At 42.8% G+C, this 17,248-nt stretch overlaps 4 protein-coding genes and 1 long non-coding RNA gene across 5 annotated transcripts in view; 1 reads left to right on the forward strand and 4 right to left on the reverse strand.

The window, feature by feature from the left end:
* Positions 1-17,248, reverse strand: part of LOC139922973 (forkhead box protein D2-like) — a 245,148-nt gene that overhangs the window by 181,687 nt on the left and 46,213 nt on the right. The window lies entirely within an intron of this gene.
* Positions 821-3,445, reverse strand: LOC139922987 (serine/threonine-protein kinase pim-2-like). Its single transcript, XM_078282675.1, has 8 exons — positions 3,367-3,445; positions 2,896-3,126; positions 2,678-2,772; positions 2,525-2,572; positions 1,778-1,999; positions 1,323-1,500; positions 1,047-1,223; positions 821-912 (listed from the first exon to the last, which is right to left on the reverse strand). Exons 1-8 carry the CDS (start codon positions 3,443-3,445, stop codon positions 821-823), a joined length of 1,122 nt encoding a protein of 373 aa, XP_078138801.1.
* Positions 5,506-8,387, reverse strand: LOC144538497 (uncharacterized). Its single transcript, XR_013504297.1, has 5 exons — positions 8,209-8,387; positions 7,807-7,871; positions 6,912-7,082; positions 6,668-6,823; positions 5,506-6,490 (listed from the first exon to the last, which is right to left on the reverse strand). It is a non-coding gene; the product is annotated as an uncharacterized LOC144538497 (long non-coding RNA).
* rnf11a (ring finger protein 11a) lies at positions 7,978-12,539 on the forward strand. The gene is made up of 3 exons (XM_071913645.2): positions 7,978-8,451; positions 9,064-9,236; positions 10,587-12,539. The coding sequence occupies exons 1-3, from the start codon at positions 8,353-8,355 to the stop codon at positions 10,756-10,758; spliced, it is 444 nt and encodes a 147-aa protein (XP_071769746.1). The 5' UTR covers positions 7,978-8,352; the 3' UTR covers positions 10,759-12,539.
* hmox1b (heme oxygenase 1b) lies at positions 13,870-16,440 on the reverse strand. The gene is made up of 7 exons (XM_071913626.2): positions 16,338-16,440; positions 16,134-16,191; positions 15,514-15,625; positions 15,156-15,371; positions 14,750-15,022; positions 14,458-14,545; positions 13,870-14,316 (listed from the first exon to the last, which is right to left on the reverse strand). Exons 2-7 carry the CDS (start codon positions 16,181-16,183, stop codon positions 14,189-14,191), a joined length of 867 nt encoding a protein of 288 aa, XP_071769727.1. The 5' UTR covers positions 16,184-16,191; positions 16,338-16,440; the 3' UTR covers positions 13,870-14,188.

Below are 17,248 nucleotides of genomic sequence, written 5' to 3' on the forward strand. Positions count from 1 at the left end.
GTGGAAATTTCAATACCAACTCTATTTTGCACAAACCAAATGACGTAATCCAGAAATGTTAATAACGTTTCAGTGCTTGCTTGTCTTGTATGATTGTTTAAATTCGTATTGCATTTCATTTTTATTCCTGTCATTTTTAGATTGGATGACATATTAATATTAGTGAGAGGTCAGAAATGTAAGTATATTGCATTTTCTCTCATGAAAATGTACAAAACTCACCAAAAATTAAAAGATTAAAAGATTTTTAATTTCTCCCCAGGAGTCCGAGCATTCTGGGGAAATGTCCATTCAAAGATTATTTTGATGGTATTTCTGCATCATTAGACACATTAGTTCACAGTGGAAAGACACAGAAAAGTTGGGAGAAGAGGGGGATGACAAGCAGGTCTTATAGGTTCTGTGTGTGACACAGTCAAGTCTCAGAGGCCTTTACATACCATCATATACCATACTACATCATACATACATATATATACTACATATATATATACACATACATCCTATACTACGTCATATGTATACTTCATATACATTGTTTACTACATATACTGTACATACTATACATCATATACTACATCATATGTATCATCAACCCTGCATGTAACGCAGTAAACAGGAACAACACCATCTGAGTGTAACATCATCATCTGGTTAACATTGGAACAGCAGGGACTTTCTGACCCTGATTTTCTGACCCAAATGCTGCATTGTCATACTGAGGCTTTCATCAAGAAAGAAGACTGGAGGTGGTCACATGGGTTTTTACAGTTTATATTGCTGCAGCAATGTAAAACCTGACTGACACACAAAGGGTGGGTCAGCGCAGCCAGGGGTGCAGCAGCAGGCTCGCCAGGGTCGGGCGGCTTTTGGGGTTTTTAGCCAGGCAGCTCCGCAAAAAGTTCTGGCAATCTGGAGAGAAAGACAGGAATCAAAGATGAATACATGAGGTGTGTATCAAAGGTGTGTGTGTGTGTGTGTGTGTGTGTGTGTGTGTGTGTGTGTGTGTGTGTGTGTGTGTGTGTGTGTGCGCGTGCGTGCCATACACTGTGACAGCTCGCCCTTGATGACAGGTCGTTTGAAGAGGGTCCCCATCGTGGAGCTGAAGGGGAAGTACCCAGTCAAGGCGCCGTAGAGCAAGACTCCGAGCTGCCACACCGTGGTCGTAGCGGCGCTGTGGCACCCGCGGGCGTACCACTCAGGTGGGGTGTAGTCGGCGGTGCCTAGAACACACACACACACCGAGAGTGAGAGATGGAGGGAGGGAAGAAGATAGAGATAGAGAAAGAGCGAAGAACAAGAACAGAAGCCGGGCAGCGTACCGAAGAACCTCGTGCATAATCCTTCTTCCAGGAAGGAGCCGCAGCCGAAGTCGATCAGCCTGAGTCGTGGAGCGCGGGAGCCGGTTTCCACTAGCAGGTTTTCAAACTTTATGTCTCCGTGACTGACGCCTTTGCCGTGGATCTCCAGCATCGCTTCAACCAGCTGCCTCAGGAGGATCTGAGAGAGAGAGAGAGAGAGAGAGAGAGAGAGAGAGAGAGAGAGAGAGAGAAGGAAGAGGGGAGAGAGAGAGAGAGAGAGAGAGAGAGAGAGAGAGAGAGAGAGAGAGAGAGAGAGACAGACAGAGAGAGAGAGAGAGAGAGAGAGAGAGGGGGGGGTGAGCTCAGAGGGAATGCTATCACAGCCTGGACTGCTCTTCTGCAGACACCACACACACACACACACACACACACACACACACACACACACACACACACCACCCAAACATCTAGCCTACCTTGGCCTCGTGCTCCTGCAGGGAGCCACCGCTCTCCTTAACGTAATCAAACAGGTCCATGCAGGGCGCAGGTCTTTCCATGACCAAGATCAGCTCCTGGTCCAGTTCATAGTGGTCTAGCAGGGTCACAGCCGCGTTTTGGCCGTGTGATCCTGGTTCACCTCCGACTTTGTACAGCAGCAAGACCTCCAGGGGAAACTGAACGATCTGTCCGTTCAGACACTAAAAGACGGAGAAAACAAACAAGAAAAATGACCCCGAGCAGGCCGATAAAATTGAAAATGATTAATGATTAAAAAAGATTATTACATATTATATATAAACATGTAAATGTACTCTTGTATTTTCAGATATAGAAAGCTGCTGTCAATTTAAGACCTGTGTTGGTGACTTTAAGTCACCTAAAAGTATATTTAGTGTCTGTTTAGCAGACCGCTTCATTATACATTCCTCGGCTTGGACCAGGAAAGATGGGAAAAAATGCAACCGATGATATTTGATGAAATTCTTGATGAAACATACGACAAGAATTTCACTTTCATTATAAGCCGATTGTGAAAATGAGGATTTGGTCTTCACAAACCCCAGTTTTCAATATTTATTCAAGCCAACATACAGCCCATATGCCACATAATCATGCAAAAGCTGGAAAATTGTGTTTTTCAATGGAATGGGTCATGAAACAAATCAGGATTGTAGCCGAACTGAAACTTTTTTTTTGTGTTGGTAGAAAGAAAACTCGCTCACCACTGGTGTGCAGATCACTTGGTCCAAGGCAATGTGTTTAATAGCCACCTACAGGACAGACATACAAATATATTGGCTTGGCACTTATTAAGGATATAGTGAGTGGTAAAATGTGTGTGTGTGTGTGTGTGTGTATGGTTATGTAAGACTTACAGGCAAGAAGTCCTCCTTACGGTATCCATGGTACACTGCTCCAAAGCCTCCTTCACCCAGGTGGCCCAGTTCTTCGTACTTTGCCTTAAATTCAGCTAAAACACAAACACACAAAACTAATCTTCCTATCATTCTCTTTCATGTCCATCTATCTATCTATCTATCTATCTATCTATCTATCTATCTATCTATCTATCTATCTGTCTATGCCAGCTGACCTTTGCTGCAGGTTTTGCTAGTCTTGGTCTGGAGGAGGTTTTCCAAGTCGCGGGTCAAATGGGTGCCAATGCAACGCTGGTTGTGCTGGGCTTCCCCACTTCTCTTCTTCTTGGCTCCTTCCTCCTCTTGGCTGCACTTACGGCTGGCCTTCCTCTTACTCCTCCTCTTCCTCTCCGCTCCAGCCTCCTGCACCGGGAGCTTGCTGGGTTCGCTGTGCCTTACAGCTCGGCCTATGAACGGGGAAAGGCCATGGAGCCATTAGCTTGTTTGCTGCATGTGATGAACAGCTGTAATATTGTATGATGTGGTCTTTCTGTGTGGTGAGGACACAGACCAGATCACTAACAGAATCACAGCTATAACTAAGGGACTAACCTGTAATTCTCACATAGGTTAATGCCCATACCTGATACATTGTGTGGATTAACATGTAATAGGTACTGCAGACGTCTGCTGGATTTCAGACTCACCTGGGTCTCTCCTGGATGTGAGAGCGCTCAGAGACTTAGTCTGCAGCACAGACTCACAGCCACGATGTGGCGGAGGCATGTTAACAGTTTGAACTGAATCTGAATCACCAAAGCTGAAATATTTCTCTTCAAAAGTCTCAGTGTTGTTGGGTGTGTTGTCTTTTGATGTGTCTCTGCTGTGGCTGGTACTGGTGCCAGAATCTACTGACTAGGATTCTGTGCTTAACTGTGATGTCAGAGTTGACAGAATGCTCATGAACTTCAATCAGTCCAGCAATCAAGTACAATGAAATACAATTATTTAAAAAAAGCATTTAATCACAAAAAACAACATATAACTGTAATTGTATTGTGTGTGTGTGTGTGTGTGTGTGTGTGTGTGTGCCTGCATGTACAAAGCATTTACATGGAACGGATCACATGCAGCACTCTGGTGAGAAGAGAAAATCAGTCAATTTGGACATAAAAGAAAAAGTCAAGATATGTGTGATATTTATTATTTCAATATGCTCAGAGATACAAAAATAAATGCATCATATTACTGCAGTGAGGGTGAGGGATGATTGTGCAGTATGCAACGCTTTCTGACACAAGTTATGCAGATCCTTCTCCACACTGTGCGTCATTAAACTTTATCATCTTCAGTTTTCAGCACAAACAAACACAGCTATCATAAAACATCATAAATAAATCACAGAATAAATGTGTACAGACACAGCGCTGAGGCTAAGAAAACACACATTCACCTCCTTTGATTTTTAATGCTCAACATTCCAACAACACAAAAGGTGTCGGTATATTCTGAATCACCAAAAAGTGAATTGACCCGAACCCTTATGCATAGAGAACAGGCTCCAAACATTTTCCCCACCAGTTACTTGTGATCCTGACCCGGGACAAACAGCACACATCATGCCTTGCTGCCAATCTGCTTGTAGAGGACCATTGAAACCACCATGGCTGCAATCTGTAACGACAACAGGTCACATGATCACTAAGCATTCTACACAACAAGCTGAGATAAAGCCTGCAGGTTATTTATCGTTGATTTACAATATTGTGAAAGGACTGGGCACTTACATGGCTTATCCTTCCTATGATATGTCAAAACTGACCCATTTTCATGTTTATTATGTAATAAATGCATAATTATTTTTTATATAAGGCATAAGGCGTCATGATAGCGTCAGCACAGGGTTTACAAGCTCATAAAATCCTATTATCACTGTATTGATTTCTGTCATATTTTGTGACAACAATAGGGACTGTGAGTTAAATTTGACTAGAATATTGGTGGTTGAACTTATTTTGAGGGAGAGCAGAACAGGCTTGCAAAGTCTCTCTCTCTGTCAAACACACACACACACACACACACACACACAGTTCCTCGCTCTGCTATCTTTTCTCCTCATCATTGAAATATCCCCACATACTGTGATTACCAGAGCTAGTGTTTTTTTCTCACAAAGAGAAGAGATAGCATGGCATTGTGGGTTCACACAGTTATCCTGCTGTGTTCATACAGAAGTGCAGCTTGTTCAGGGCCTTGTCTGCATTTTCCTCTGCAGAAGCGTCAGACAGCTTCCAAATAGCGGCTCATTGGCCAAGAGAGCTCCTTGATCATGATATACTGACATAGAGAGGAGAGAGGAGGATAACACTGAACAGAGATCTGAAGAGGAGTTTGATCCTGACTGTGATGGAACTTGAAGCTTTCTCTGATAGGGAAAGCCCCTGGCGTGACATTAAAAAAACACAATCCATTGGTCATATTAAGACCGTAATATGACCATATTATGATCATATTAAGAAGCAAGGAAACTGAGTCAAAATGAGTCAAAATTTCCCAGATAAACAATAAGCCGTAACCTAAAGGTCATTTGTGACTAAGAACATAGAACACAGTCTAGTAGCGGTCTGCTACAGTCTAATAAGATATTGGTTTTATGTCTAATTATGTGTTTTAATTGAACGGCAGCGGTATATTGTGAGGCAAAATGCAAACATAGGAGTTATAAATGAGTAAGAAGTTATTCTTATTGGGTAATGATAGATGTGTTACGATGTTTTGCGTACAGTCACAGTTTCAGCATTGGATTTACCAGGATCATATATTCACGTATTTATTTTTTAATAGGCAATCAGGCGTCAAATTTCACTCATGAGCATAAAGGATGTAACCTAGATTTGCCGACATGAGGGATAAAACAAGTATAGAGCGACAAGTTGAAGATATTTCATTCAGGTTTCATTCTATCAAAGGAGCTGTGTAGTCACATACACAGACTACTGTATAAAGTCAGTGGGCTGAGAAACTTAAAGAACCCTTGGTGGGGATCACAGCATCAACATGTACAAAGTTTAAATATCAAGTTCATTGGCGTTTTATTATGCTGCAAGACACTTTAATTTAATATAAGACTGCACACACAAGACAATGACAATTGTTGATAAGACAAAAATAATTTTTGGTATCAAAAAAATAAAATTTGGTCTCAATTAAAGTGCATTACAAGGTCCATCGCATTCATTGTTGCATGTTCTAAAGAGGCCGACTACTCCGGTCGGTTTGTCACACTCTATATCTCTCTCTATCTATATATACTTACATATACACAGTATATATAACTAACTAACTAACTATACACAGTATATATACACATTTTGATTATTGCTCATCAAGAGAAATTACTGTAAGTTGCTCTCTGATCTTGGCTTGACGGTTCTTGAAGGCAGCATGAAGTATGTGGTTGGAGTGTGCATGAACAAATTAAGCGGATAAGTTATCAATCCAGCTGCAAACGATGATTATGATGATGATAATGATAAAAAGCTGGATTTACACTTTAAACACTTTAAACTTCACATCAAACAATGTGCAACTGTCCAAATATTACCTTAGAGTGTCTCAGTGCAGTAACATGCAGTCAGGACTGTGTTTTCAAGTATCTAGCATATTTTGACGTAGAGTTTGTTTTCAGGTGACATATTTGAGGCCCATCAGTGCTCTCCAGCCCGCTCCATCAGAGAGTTAGCAGCCATCAGCCATGTCCTTCCACTGACCGGCTGCTTCATCCTGTGGCCCCGCGGCCCCTGCAGCCCCAGATACCTGGAGACGGTTTGCCTGTTGTCAGTGGTAGCAGGGAGAGGGTTAGTGGCCTGGCCAGCCATGCTGCAACACAAATAAGACTGGGACCAGTCTGTTAGCTACATTTTCAATTTGAAAGCTCATTTAAAAAGCTGTGATCGAGATGAGGCAAGCGGAAAAGGAATATCTACTGAAGGACTCTACATTGTCTACCTGGGGGCCATTTTGTGTCTGTGGTGCTGGGTCAGTTTCCTGGACCGGATGGCACTTCTCTTCAGGACCAGAGGGACTGTCCGCCTGTCCTTGGATCAGCAGAGGTTGAGGTTCAGCTTGAGGTTGCACAGAAGGTAGTGGTGGATCAGCTGCAGCCTGGTTGTAGGGAGATTTGGTTTACGGATAGATCATTTTAGGGTTTCAAGCCAATATTGCTTGGGATGGTAAAGGAGCGAGAATTTACCTGGGTGCCATGTTGGGCCTCTGGAAAAGGAGTTGTCTCCTGGACTGGATAGTCCTCCTCATTAGACGAGTATGGCATGGCAGCTGGTTGAGGGGTCGGTGTAGGATTGAGGGTAACAGACCTTTTGAACGTGTCTGGGGGGAGGGGTGGTGGTGGAGGAGGGGCTGTAGCCTGGATGGGTGAAGATTGACAGTATTCATAGAATTCTGTTACATCACCACAAGGCCATCTTGGTAGGAAAACAGGTGATTATAATAAATTAACAGGTGATTATAATCAAATGACAGTCTCAGCCAATGAGCTGTGTATATGGTAAAGCATATTGGTAGGAAATGAATGTGACATCATGGGAATACTATGAATTAGGCTGCCACCTTTATGTCCTAATTATCCTGGCAAAGGTCCAGTCTAGTCTATTTACATAGCCCTTTATCACAAGCATGTCTCAAATGGCTTTACATAGCATCATATGCAGTACATGTCATATAGCTACACATCAACATCATACACAGTGGGACAATCATTAACTGTCATTTGTGATCTATATTGCTGTACATAGTGTGTACACCAGTGGTGGATGAGTTGAGTTACCCCCCCCATATGTGAAGCGCTTTGAGTGCCTTGAAAAAGCGCTATATAAAATGTAATCAATTATTATTATTATTATTATTATTATTATTATTATTATTAATTATTATTATTATTATTATTATTATTATTATTATTATTACATAGCTATCGATGACTAGTTATCATAATAGTCAGATGAGTGATTAATTATAGTAAATGATTCACATTATAACAGAATTGTATAGTCTGGCTGTTGAAAATGGCATGTTCGTTAAAGTGGGGCATGCCCTACTCATTTCCATGTAAATTTGCTTATTCATCTCACCATTTTTCAGTTGTTTTTTTTCCCGTCAGGTTTCACTTCCTTCACAGACCAGCACGGGACGGGACCTATGGACGGGACACACCCAGACTTCAGATGGTTGGCCTGGCTGCAGATTATGAGCTCAATTTCTCTCTAAATTTAATTAATATCAAGACAAACACGCACCGATAAAAACACTAGAATGACAAGTTGCTGTCAAAGGACAGAACTTCCTGACATGACGCAATTTCCTGCCTTGACTTTTTGTTTACAAAAGACGCCAACAGACGGACAGACATCAAATCACCTCGCTAAAAAAACTGTTGAAATCTGTGTCACTGACTGTTTTACCAGCCACCGCATAGCGCAGCATTAGAAGTTTACTCCGCTCGACCGTTCAGTGAACGACATTGTTTTCCTTACCGATTCTCCGTCAAGCTTTTCACGGAATGACAACAAACTAGTCCGCTAACGTGAAGCTAGCCGACGAGGGTTTTACGTTAGCTCGCGTATGCCACATCGTTCAAACGTTAGATAGCGCTGACACTAAATGGTGGTCTCAGTTCAATGGGGAACTGCCTGTCTTCGCAAGGTGCCGACGACCTGTCTCTCCTGAATGAGTCCGAGGGAGCCAGTCTGCCCGGAGAGCCTCCGCCGCCTTACCAGGTGCGCTGCCGGGGCGGAATCAAAATCCGCCCCGGGGCTTTCCCTGCATGTCATTAAGTTTGACAGCGTACTTAAATAACTGGAGGACTATTTATGGCCGTGAGTCTAAACGCTATTCATCTGTCATGGAGATGTATCCTGTCTCCTGGGGCTGTTATTAATTGTCAGAAGAAACACTGTCAAACTAACAAGTGTCCAGTATTAAAATGGTATAAACCCCAGAGCTATAGGCACAGATTTAATGAGGCTGCATATTTATAAGAAGGATATATTTTTACCTATATTTATTCAGGAAAAGTCAACTGAGCATGCTTCTCACAGTCACACCTGAGAGCTGCCCAGCACAACCACACTCCTCTACTGTTGGCCATTGTGCATTAGGGGCAAAGTGCCTTTCTCAAGGGCACCTGGACAGTAGTTGTTGAGGGAGGGAGAGTTTCACTTTCACCTTCCCCGCCCACACTTTCCCAGCTAGCCCGGGGAGTCGAGCCGAGGTCACGAGCCCATGTGTCTAACCTGTAGGCTCCTGCTGTCCCAAGTGAGCTGTCTGGCGCCCTTCAAATCCCCTTATAACTCTTGTATCTCTCGTCTCCTGCCCCTCTCTTTCCCCAGGAGCGTACCCAGCCGGTGCCCGTGTACCACCCCACCCCCGGTGAGAGCCGCCTGGCCAGCCAGCTGACCGAGGAGGAGCAGATCCGCATCGCCCAGCGCATCGGCCTCATCCAGCACCTGCCCAGAGGCATCTTCGACCCCGGCTCCGACCCCTCGGACAAGAAAGTGAAAGAGTGAGTAACCTAACCTGATGGCACCATCATGTTAGTGTTAATATGAACAGGAGCAGAACTCCTCACACTTTGATGTTTAATGTGTATTTTTAAGATTTACTGTGTGTGATATCTTCTACTACTTGAACGTAACCCCAGAAATGCATGCACCCAATAGAGAATATTCACTTTAAAGACGAGATGAAATGAAAAATGCCTTTTTAACCCTTTTAGATCACATCCCCGGTCATACTGTGCACCTATTTAACAATATATGCCAAAAAAAATACCAAAAATCAATTTCATTGTATTCTTATATCAAAATTCAATCATGTTTTCTTCCTGTAAAACAAAATATGCCGTGTGCTTACGTAAGCATGCCCGTAACTAATTTCACCCAATAATATCATGACATCCACCCATCAATCAATCTTCAACTTTTAGCGCACAGAGCTAAGAGGCTAAGATTCATTAGTTAGCTAGCTAGCAGCAGCACGGTACTTCGGTGTGTCTTCAGGTGTTATGACACGCCCACTTTTCAACGTTCAAATCAAATTCCTCCCAACGTTACGTCCCGCCTGTCTTTCCTGTTTCACTCGGAAATACGTCACGATACGGAAGTTAGATACTCTCGAAATGCCGTTTCATCTTGACTTTAACAGCATTTTTAAATTTGGTCATAGGATTTTAGTCAGCAAAATAACAGTATACTATAATTTTATTTTGTTGATGACTATAATTTATAGTCATCAAAAATACTACACTTACTATACTAAACTATACTACAAAAATAAATGTTATACTATATCAAAAATGTATACTGCATCAGTTCTTTAACTGTAGATTAAAACAAGTACAGACCCTGTGCAGTCACATGGCACATTTGTGCTGATGAAATCCACACCTACTTAATTATCAGTTTATTTGAATGTGCTGTCAGCTCTCTGGCTTGTTAGTAGATCAGCTGCCTACAGTAACATCAGGCTACCTCCCATGTCAGTCAAAACTCCATTGAGTGAGTTAAAACTATTTTCAAGGGCAGTTATGATAATCGTCTTCTGCAGAAATTTCATTTTGTCAAATTTCCGTCAATAAAAAAAAGAATACAAATGATTTCTAATATCACAGTACACCATTTCTACTTGTCATATTCATCACTGGCTAAATTTCATAGCAATATTAATGCTTGTGGACATTTAACTTCTGTTCTGTTCATTGTGTTCAGTTACATTCTAAGTTGAACTACATGTGCTTGAAAATCTGTAAAAAATGATTGACGTAATGTCATTTTACTAAGGGAAATGAAAGTTTTATTTATGTTTGAAGTTGAATAACAGAGACAAGAGGGCTTAATGCGTCTCTCTCCCCTAGGTGTGTGATCTGCATGATGGATTTTGAGTATGGGGATCCCATTCGGTTCTTGCCCTGTCTCCACATCTACCATGTGGACTGCATCGACCCCTGGCTGATGCGCTCCTTCACCTGCCCCTCCTGCATGGAGCCTGTCGACGCGGCCCTGCTGTCCACCTATGAAACCAACTGAGCAGCCCCTGCCGGCTGCTCCGGCCTAGAAATAAAATGCACCTTCTTAGCCCAAGCTGTCCTAGTTCTTCAGACAGGTAGCCAAGGAGAGGAGGCGTCATGCTGGGGAGAGTGTTTTAGGATGCATTCAGATGCTGAAAACAGTGCCCTATAGTACATTTTGTTAGGTGTGATATGGGCATGTTTGGGCTTAGGAAAGTCTGCCTTTTACAGTAGGAGAACGTGCCAAATCAATATTAGATGAAGGAGATAGAAAGCTATACAATTAACAAGATATTACTGCTTACTGATTTCACTTTGGGATGACTGACAGTCCGTTATAGTTTGAGATTTTCATGGTAATTAAATGCATGTGACCAATGTCTTGTACTTCCCCTAAAATCAATCATCCCCCTTCCAGACCTAATGTGCAATATGTAACATTAATAGAGAAAGTGCAAGAAAGTTGTCTCGGTCAAGCGGTGACCTTGGACCTGACCAGACCACAGGTGTCATTGCTTACCATAATGGGCAGCGCAGAAGGCAGAGTGCAGTTATTGTCCTTTTTATTCGAAGGCACCCATGGCCGTGAATGTCTCTAAAGCATAGGGCTCTTTACTGGAATGCAGCTATCAAATCCAAGGACAACCGTAGAAAAATAACCTACATTTTTCTGAAGAAAGATACGCTATGACTAAGGTCCCATTACCATTCATGTCTACACCAGCATGCGGAAAAATGGCGTCATTTCTAGCTTTTGAAGAGATTTTAGATTGATTTGTTGTTTTATGGGCTTGGGTTTTTGTTGTCTGTACTGTAGTTGCCCTTCTAAGCTGCTTTTATAAAGGTGGGTCTATTTTTTTTTTTTTTTGCCTTCCCTTAATATGGATCCTCTCCTTTGCTTTGCCTTGAGTTTGTGCTCTCTATTTTTAATGTCAGTCCTAAATGTGTGTGTGTGGGTGTTTCATTCGTTCATGTTTACCGTCAGTGACATTTACATTGACAAATATGCTGTGCAATTCCCCTCAAAGCACCTTGGGAAACCCCTCATCTGCCACTCTGTAGCTTATAGACATTGTAGATGACTGTGTGCGTGTGTGTGTTGGTGTGTGCGTGTGTGTTTTTTAGAGGGAGGGTGGATAGAGATTGACATTACAACATTTTGAATGAATCCCGTCAGTTGTGGTAGACCTAGTTGTAGTAACTTCTGTTTTTCTAATGTGAAGCTGTTGGGTCTTGTTTTGTGTCGATGGCCTTCCTACAGCAAGTGAAACGTTTCCCGGGCTCTTGGGCCTGGGAAGACACAATGCTTTTAGCTTTTGGAATGAGATTTGTACTGACTGAGCAATGTACAGCACAAACAACTGAAATTGTGAAAGAGAAGCTGCGGCAGTACAATGGAATGAATTGTGAATGTAAAGTAACAGCATTATTTCAGCTTTTAAAAACACGGACAGTACAAGTGACGATAAGAGGACAGTTCTGATTTACTCGGGCTGCTGTGCCTTGTAAGGGTGAAGTAAGCCAACTCCTGTGAAGTACAATCATTTCTGATACATATGACATGTTCTTTTGTTTTGTTTTGTTTTGTTTTAGTTGTCCTCTAGGGGGGAGACGGATAATTAGATACCGGCACTGTGCTGATTTGTTTGTCACATATGAAGAAATAGGCCCATGATGAAGCCAGACGTTTGCTCTGGCTGCTGATGCAATCATTCTGTCTTTTCTTTTGTAATGTGTGCAACCAGCGCACAGCTTTTAGGAAAATCCTCAAACCACAATAAAAGTGGATACCAAATTCTACATGTGTGTGATGTGTTGTGTGTCCTTACTGTATTAAAGGCATAGAAGTCACTGTAGGTAAAGAAAAAGGATGTTTTATTTTGAGTTCAAGTAGGTTTGATTAAATCTTTGTTTATCAACCTGGTGAAGCCTTCTTCTTCAGGAAAGCTAGCATGAATTAAACTGTACAAGTACCATTTTTTTTTTGCAATGAAATTAGTGCAATCCTTTTACATACATTGTATTATTACAGCCGTGATTACCTCTAAATTATGTTCATGTCCACTTTTTTGTAGGAAATCGGAATGGGAAAGCTACAAAACAGACAGAGGAAGCCTATTTTATTAATAGACTAGGGCCGGTGGGTGGCTAACAGAGTGTCATAAATATTAGGAAAAAATAGAACGACATGAGCCAGAGAAACCAGAGTGCCAGCAACCAAACAACCAAGAGAAGCCATGCAGTGCAGCAGCAGGTAGACGACCAACATAGAAGATGATGTGAAAATAATCTAGACGTTGTGGCGGTGTGCGACCCCACCCACCTGCTGCGTCCACATGGCCAGGGAAGACATACAGCGACCTGTTTGGAGGGAAGCAATACTTGACAAAATTGAGAGAAGAAGAGCGCAGCAATAAATGAATCTGAATCCTCAGGGGTTGCTTGTAATATTGTTTGCAATAACAAGGCGTTTTGTAGTTTATTATGTTCTGATTCAAGACCCCAGCGGTCCCTTTTGTTCATAATTACTCAATTTCATTTACAGAATGATCTCCCTATCATTCTGTTTTATTTTATTGTTGTATACCAGGGAGGCTTAAAGACAGTTTTTATTGTAGCAGTTGAATATCTTGTTGGGGCTGTTTGTTTTTGACCTTTGAATCAAAGTTTGTTAGAAAAAGTCAAACAGTCTCTGTAAGTGCAAATACTTGATGAGTACACAGCGCTCTTTGTTTGGTAGTTTTCACTCTCCTGTGCAAATGGGAGTGAGAATGTGCCTTAATACAATAAGAAAGAAAGGTGTTCAGCAGCAACACGAGAGTGTAGTGAGTTGAGAGAGCGCAGTGTTGGTTTGGGAACCCAGAGCGGAAATGTATTCTGTCTTTATTCAATTTCTCAATTCACAAATTCTCATGTGACACAACGCCCTCTGCTTTCGTTAAATGGCATTAAATAGTGAGTGCACTTCTCTATTTTCATATACGCCCATGTCACAGTTCAGCTCACTGGGAACTTTCCATCTCTTGTCATTGCGCTTCATGAACACAAACCTTTGGTAAGGGCATTAAATATACCGGAAATGATGCATTGCAAGGTCATTTTTGTAACAATTTTATTAAAAAGTTGAACTATTTACATTATATACACGCATTTTTAATCTACAATATTGCACATATTAGTCCTTGCTACACAGAAATACTGTATAGCAATATTACAGTGAAAATCAGAAAAAAGTACTACAATTCAAAACTTCTTGAATTCTCACACTCATCTTTCTGATATGAATACAGATTAGAAATGCGGTTCTCAGTTAACAGTATTTGATTTTTACAAACACAATTACACCGTTAAAGAACTACAGTTAGGTTAGGGTCTTCGATAGGCTTTCACAGTACAAAAATAGATCTGTTAGAATTTTGACATACAGACAAAATTGTTGTGTATGTTTGCTAAAAAGCGTAGATTCCCATGCTGACTGTGGCCAGAGCCACGAACAGTCCCAGGACCATCCTGAAGAGCGGGGAGGCGTTGATCATGGTGCCGGGGATCTGGAGTGTCTTAGCCAACATGGGACCTCCTGAGACAGGACACACATTAAGATATCAGTCAAAAAGTGAAAGAGAAATGTACAACATACTGTAGGCCTGAGTTCGTATGTGTGTGTGTATGTGTGTGTGTGTGTGTGTGTGTGTGAATCTCTGCCTTCTACTTGTCTTACCATTAGCCAGTTTGGACTGTGCTGCACAGCTCTGCAGTTCGCTTTCCCTCTGAGTGACACTCAGCATCTTCTGTAAGCCATCAAAGACCTGTAAAACAAAAAGAACATCCATCAGTCACTTATTATTCTCTCATGCATCAATAAACAATCACACAAGCCAAAATAAATCTTCCCACTGTCCTCAAAGTTAATTATTTTCAAGCCTGAGGTCTCTCATTTCTCCTAAACAACCACCGCTGTTCCTCTGCTCCGCTCCCTCTGCCCAAACATCATCATCATCGCCCCTCCTCACCTGGATGTTGAGCTCGAAGGCTCTGACCGCCTCCTCCAGCACGCCGTTCCTCTCCTCCTCCGTCAGCTCGATGCCGTTCATCCTGCTGCGGTACAGCTGTTTGAACAGGTTGGGGCTAGAGACGCCGGGGAAGGAGAAGAACGACAGGCCCTCGCCGCTCTTCAGCCCCAGGGACTTCTGGGTGATGCGGCCCAGGACCTGCCCCCCCGACAGGTCGCCCAGGTACCGGGTGTAAGCGTGGGCCACCAGGAATTCGGGGTTTTCTTTGCCGATCTGGAAAAAAGAGAGAAAGATGAGGAGCGTTACCTCAGAGCGACATAGGAAGATTAACAGTTAAATGTACCAAGCATCTATACCTGAAATCACATGTGTGTTTGAGTCTTTCACAGGTGCAGTTGAAACATACCTGTCTGAGCCTGTGGGCGTATCTTTTAGTGGCTGCGGGGACGACGATCTTCTCCCTCCAGTCCTGGCCGTAGAAGTGCTCCAGGTCTTTCTCAATGGTCTCCAGCCTCGCCAGTTCGGCGGGGAAGTAGATGGGCGCGACACCGGGGTGCTCGGCGTTCCTGTCCAGCTCTTCCTCCAAGGCCTGGTAGATCTCATACAGCGAACACAGCAGGAGCTGAGGAGGGGAGGAGAGGGGGAAAGAGGAGGAGAGTCAGAAAATACCCAAAGCCACCAGATCGTTCGGTGTTGTCACTTTAAAAAAAAGACACTAGGAACTACTTTATGTGCATCTACTTGATTTGTTTTGACAGTCTTACCTTGTACTGTGGCAGGGTGACTTGCCCCCTCTGGTAGCTCAGCATCAGTTCGGTGTTCTCCGCTCTGACGTGACTCTCCTTCGTCACCGTTTTGATTTGTTCTGACAGATCCCTGTAAGAGAGGAAGTGAATGACGCTCATTAATGCTCCATTAGCAATAGATGCTGTCTGATGGTTGAGGTTAAGGTCTATGGTTAAGAACGTGTTCGTCACACTGAATCATTGAGAGAAAAGAATGAGGCGTAAGAGAAGGACCAATCAGAGGCGTAATGTAGATAAACATATAGGGCAAATGTGTGACTTATTGACTCCAAAGTGCAGAACATACGCACCTACAGATGTTTATCTAACAGAGGCTGTGTGCAGCTGATAAAGTTCTGCAAGTGCAGACAGAAGATTGAGCGCATACTAGAGACCTACTTTTGGATGCACAGCATTAATGCAAATATGATACATGCAGTCATACTTGTAAATGGAGCAATACATGCAGTGACACTTACTCATCCTAAAAATTCTCCACACTCCAATAAACTTGTAAGCAACAATAAGCAATGATGAAAGGTGAATGGGTAAAGAAGAGGGATTCAGAGGCAGAGTAAATCACAGCAGCTCATTCCCACCTGTCAGTCATCTGCTCTGCTGCTGTCTGGGTCTTCTTGTCTGTCTCCATCTGGATATCTGAAAAAGTACAGACTTTAGGAACATGCACATAATCCATCTTCCAAAATGATCCCAAACACCACAGTGATCAAATTAGTGCAAAAAGAAGCTATGAAATTGAAAGTATGAGAAGAGCATTAAGTTATGTGTTGTGTTTCACTCACCAGTTAGGATAAAGTCCTTTAAGTTGGGTAGTTTGGTGTATATCCACAGTAATCCACTGTTCTCTCTCTCTGGATGTTCAGAACAGTTTGTGCTCTGTGTGCCTCCTCGCTGTTCTCTCCCTCTTTTTATATCATCCTCCTCTGTCTCCTCCCTCGCCCCGCCAGCTGAATGAAAACAGGAAGCAGCCTGGCTGACTCAACGTCTCCATCTGGAACACCGCAAGAGGAGGGACCTCGGCTAAACATGACACGGCAACTTCAGCAGGGAACAGGGAGAGAGAACACGGGGAGGGACCAGGAGTTAACATGATGCAGCAACTTTGGGAACAACATGGAAAAGCGGTGAGGGGGGGGGGGGGGGGGGGGGACGGGACTGTGGGACTTAGCATGACCAAGCAACTTTAGGAATGGCATGGGAAAGCAGCAGGAGGAGGAGGAGGAGGAGGGGCGAGCGCTAAACATGACAGTGCAGCTAGGGGAATACCAAAGTTGAACCAGGCAAGGGGAGGGGCCGGCTCTTAGCATGACGGTGGAAGTTTGTGAGGAATGTTGAAATGGTGACTGGTGTTTTAGAGGAATAATCACATGATGGTGTAGGACGAGCACCAGGCCGTTTCACACGTTTCTGTTCTTGAGAAACATTCCTAAGCAAGTTAAACCACTAAGTGAAGATATACTGATAAGTTATACGATGCAACCAGTTAGCCACATGAAACAATGTAGACTCCCAAACACAGTTTCAGCAGAACAAAATGAAGGCATAAAAGGCATTACTCAAACTATAATAGAAGACAACACTTCACACTATTATGACTTATTGGGTTCATTGTTCAGTAAAGGCAGAGCAGATTTGGGCAGTGCAGTATCAAGTAGTAAATGAGTTACAGTATGGGCAAACCTGCTGCTTTCTC

Source organism: Centroberyx gerrardi, chromosome 3 (assembly GCF_048128805.1).
Source record: "Centroberyx gerrardi isolate f3 chromosome 3, fCenGer3.hap1.cur.20231027, whole genome shotgun sequence".
NCBI classification, from domain to species: domain Eukaryota; kingdom Metazoa; phylum Chordata; class Actinopteri; order Beryciformes; family Berycidae; genus Centroberyx; species Centroberyx gerrardi.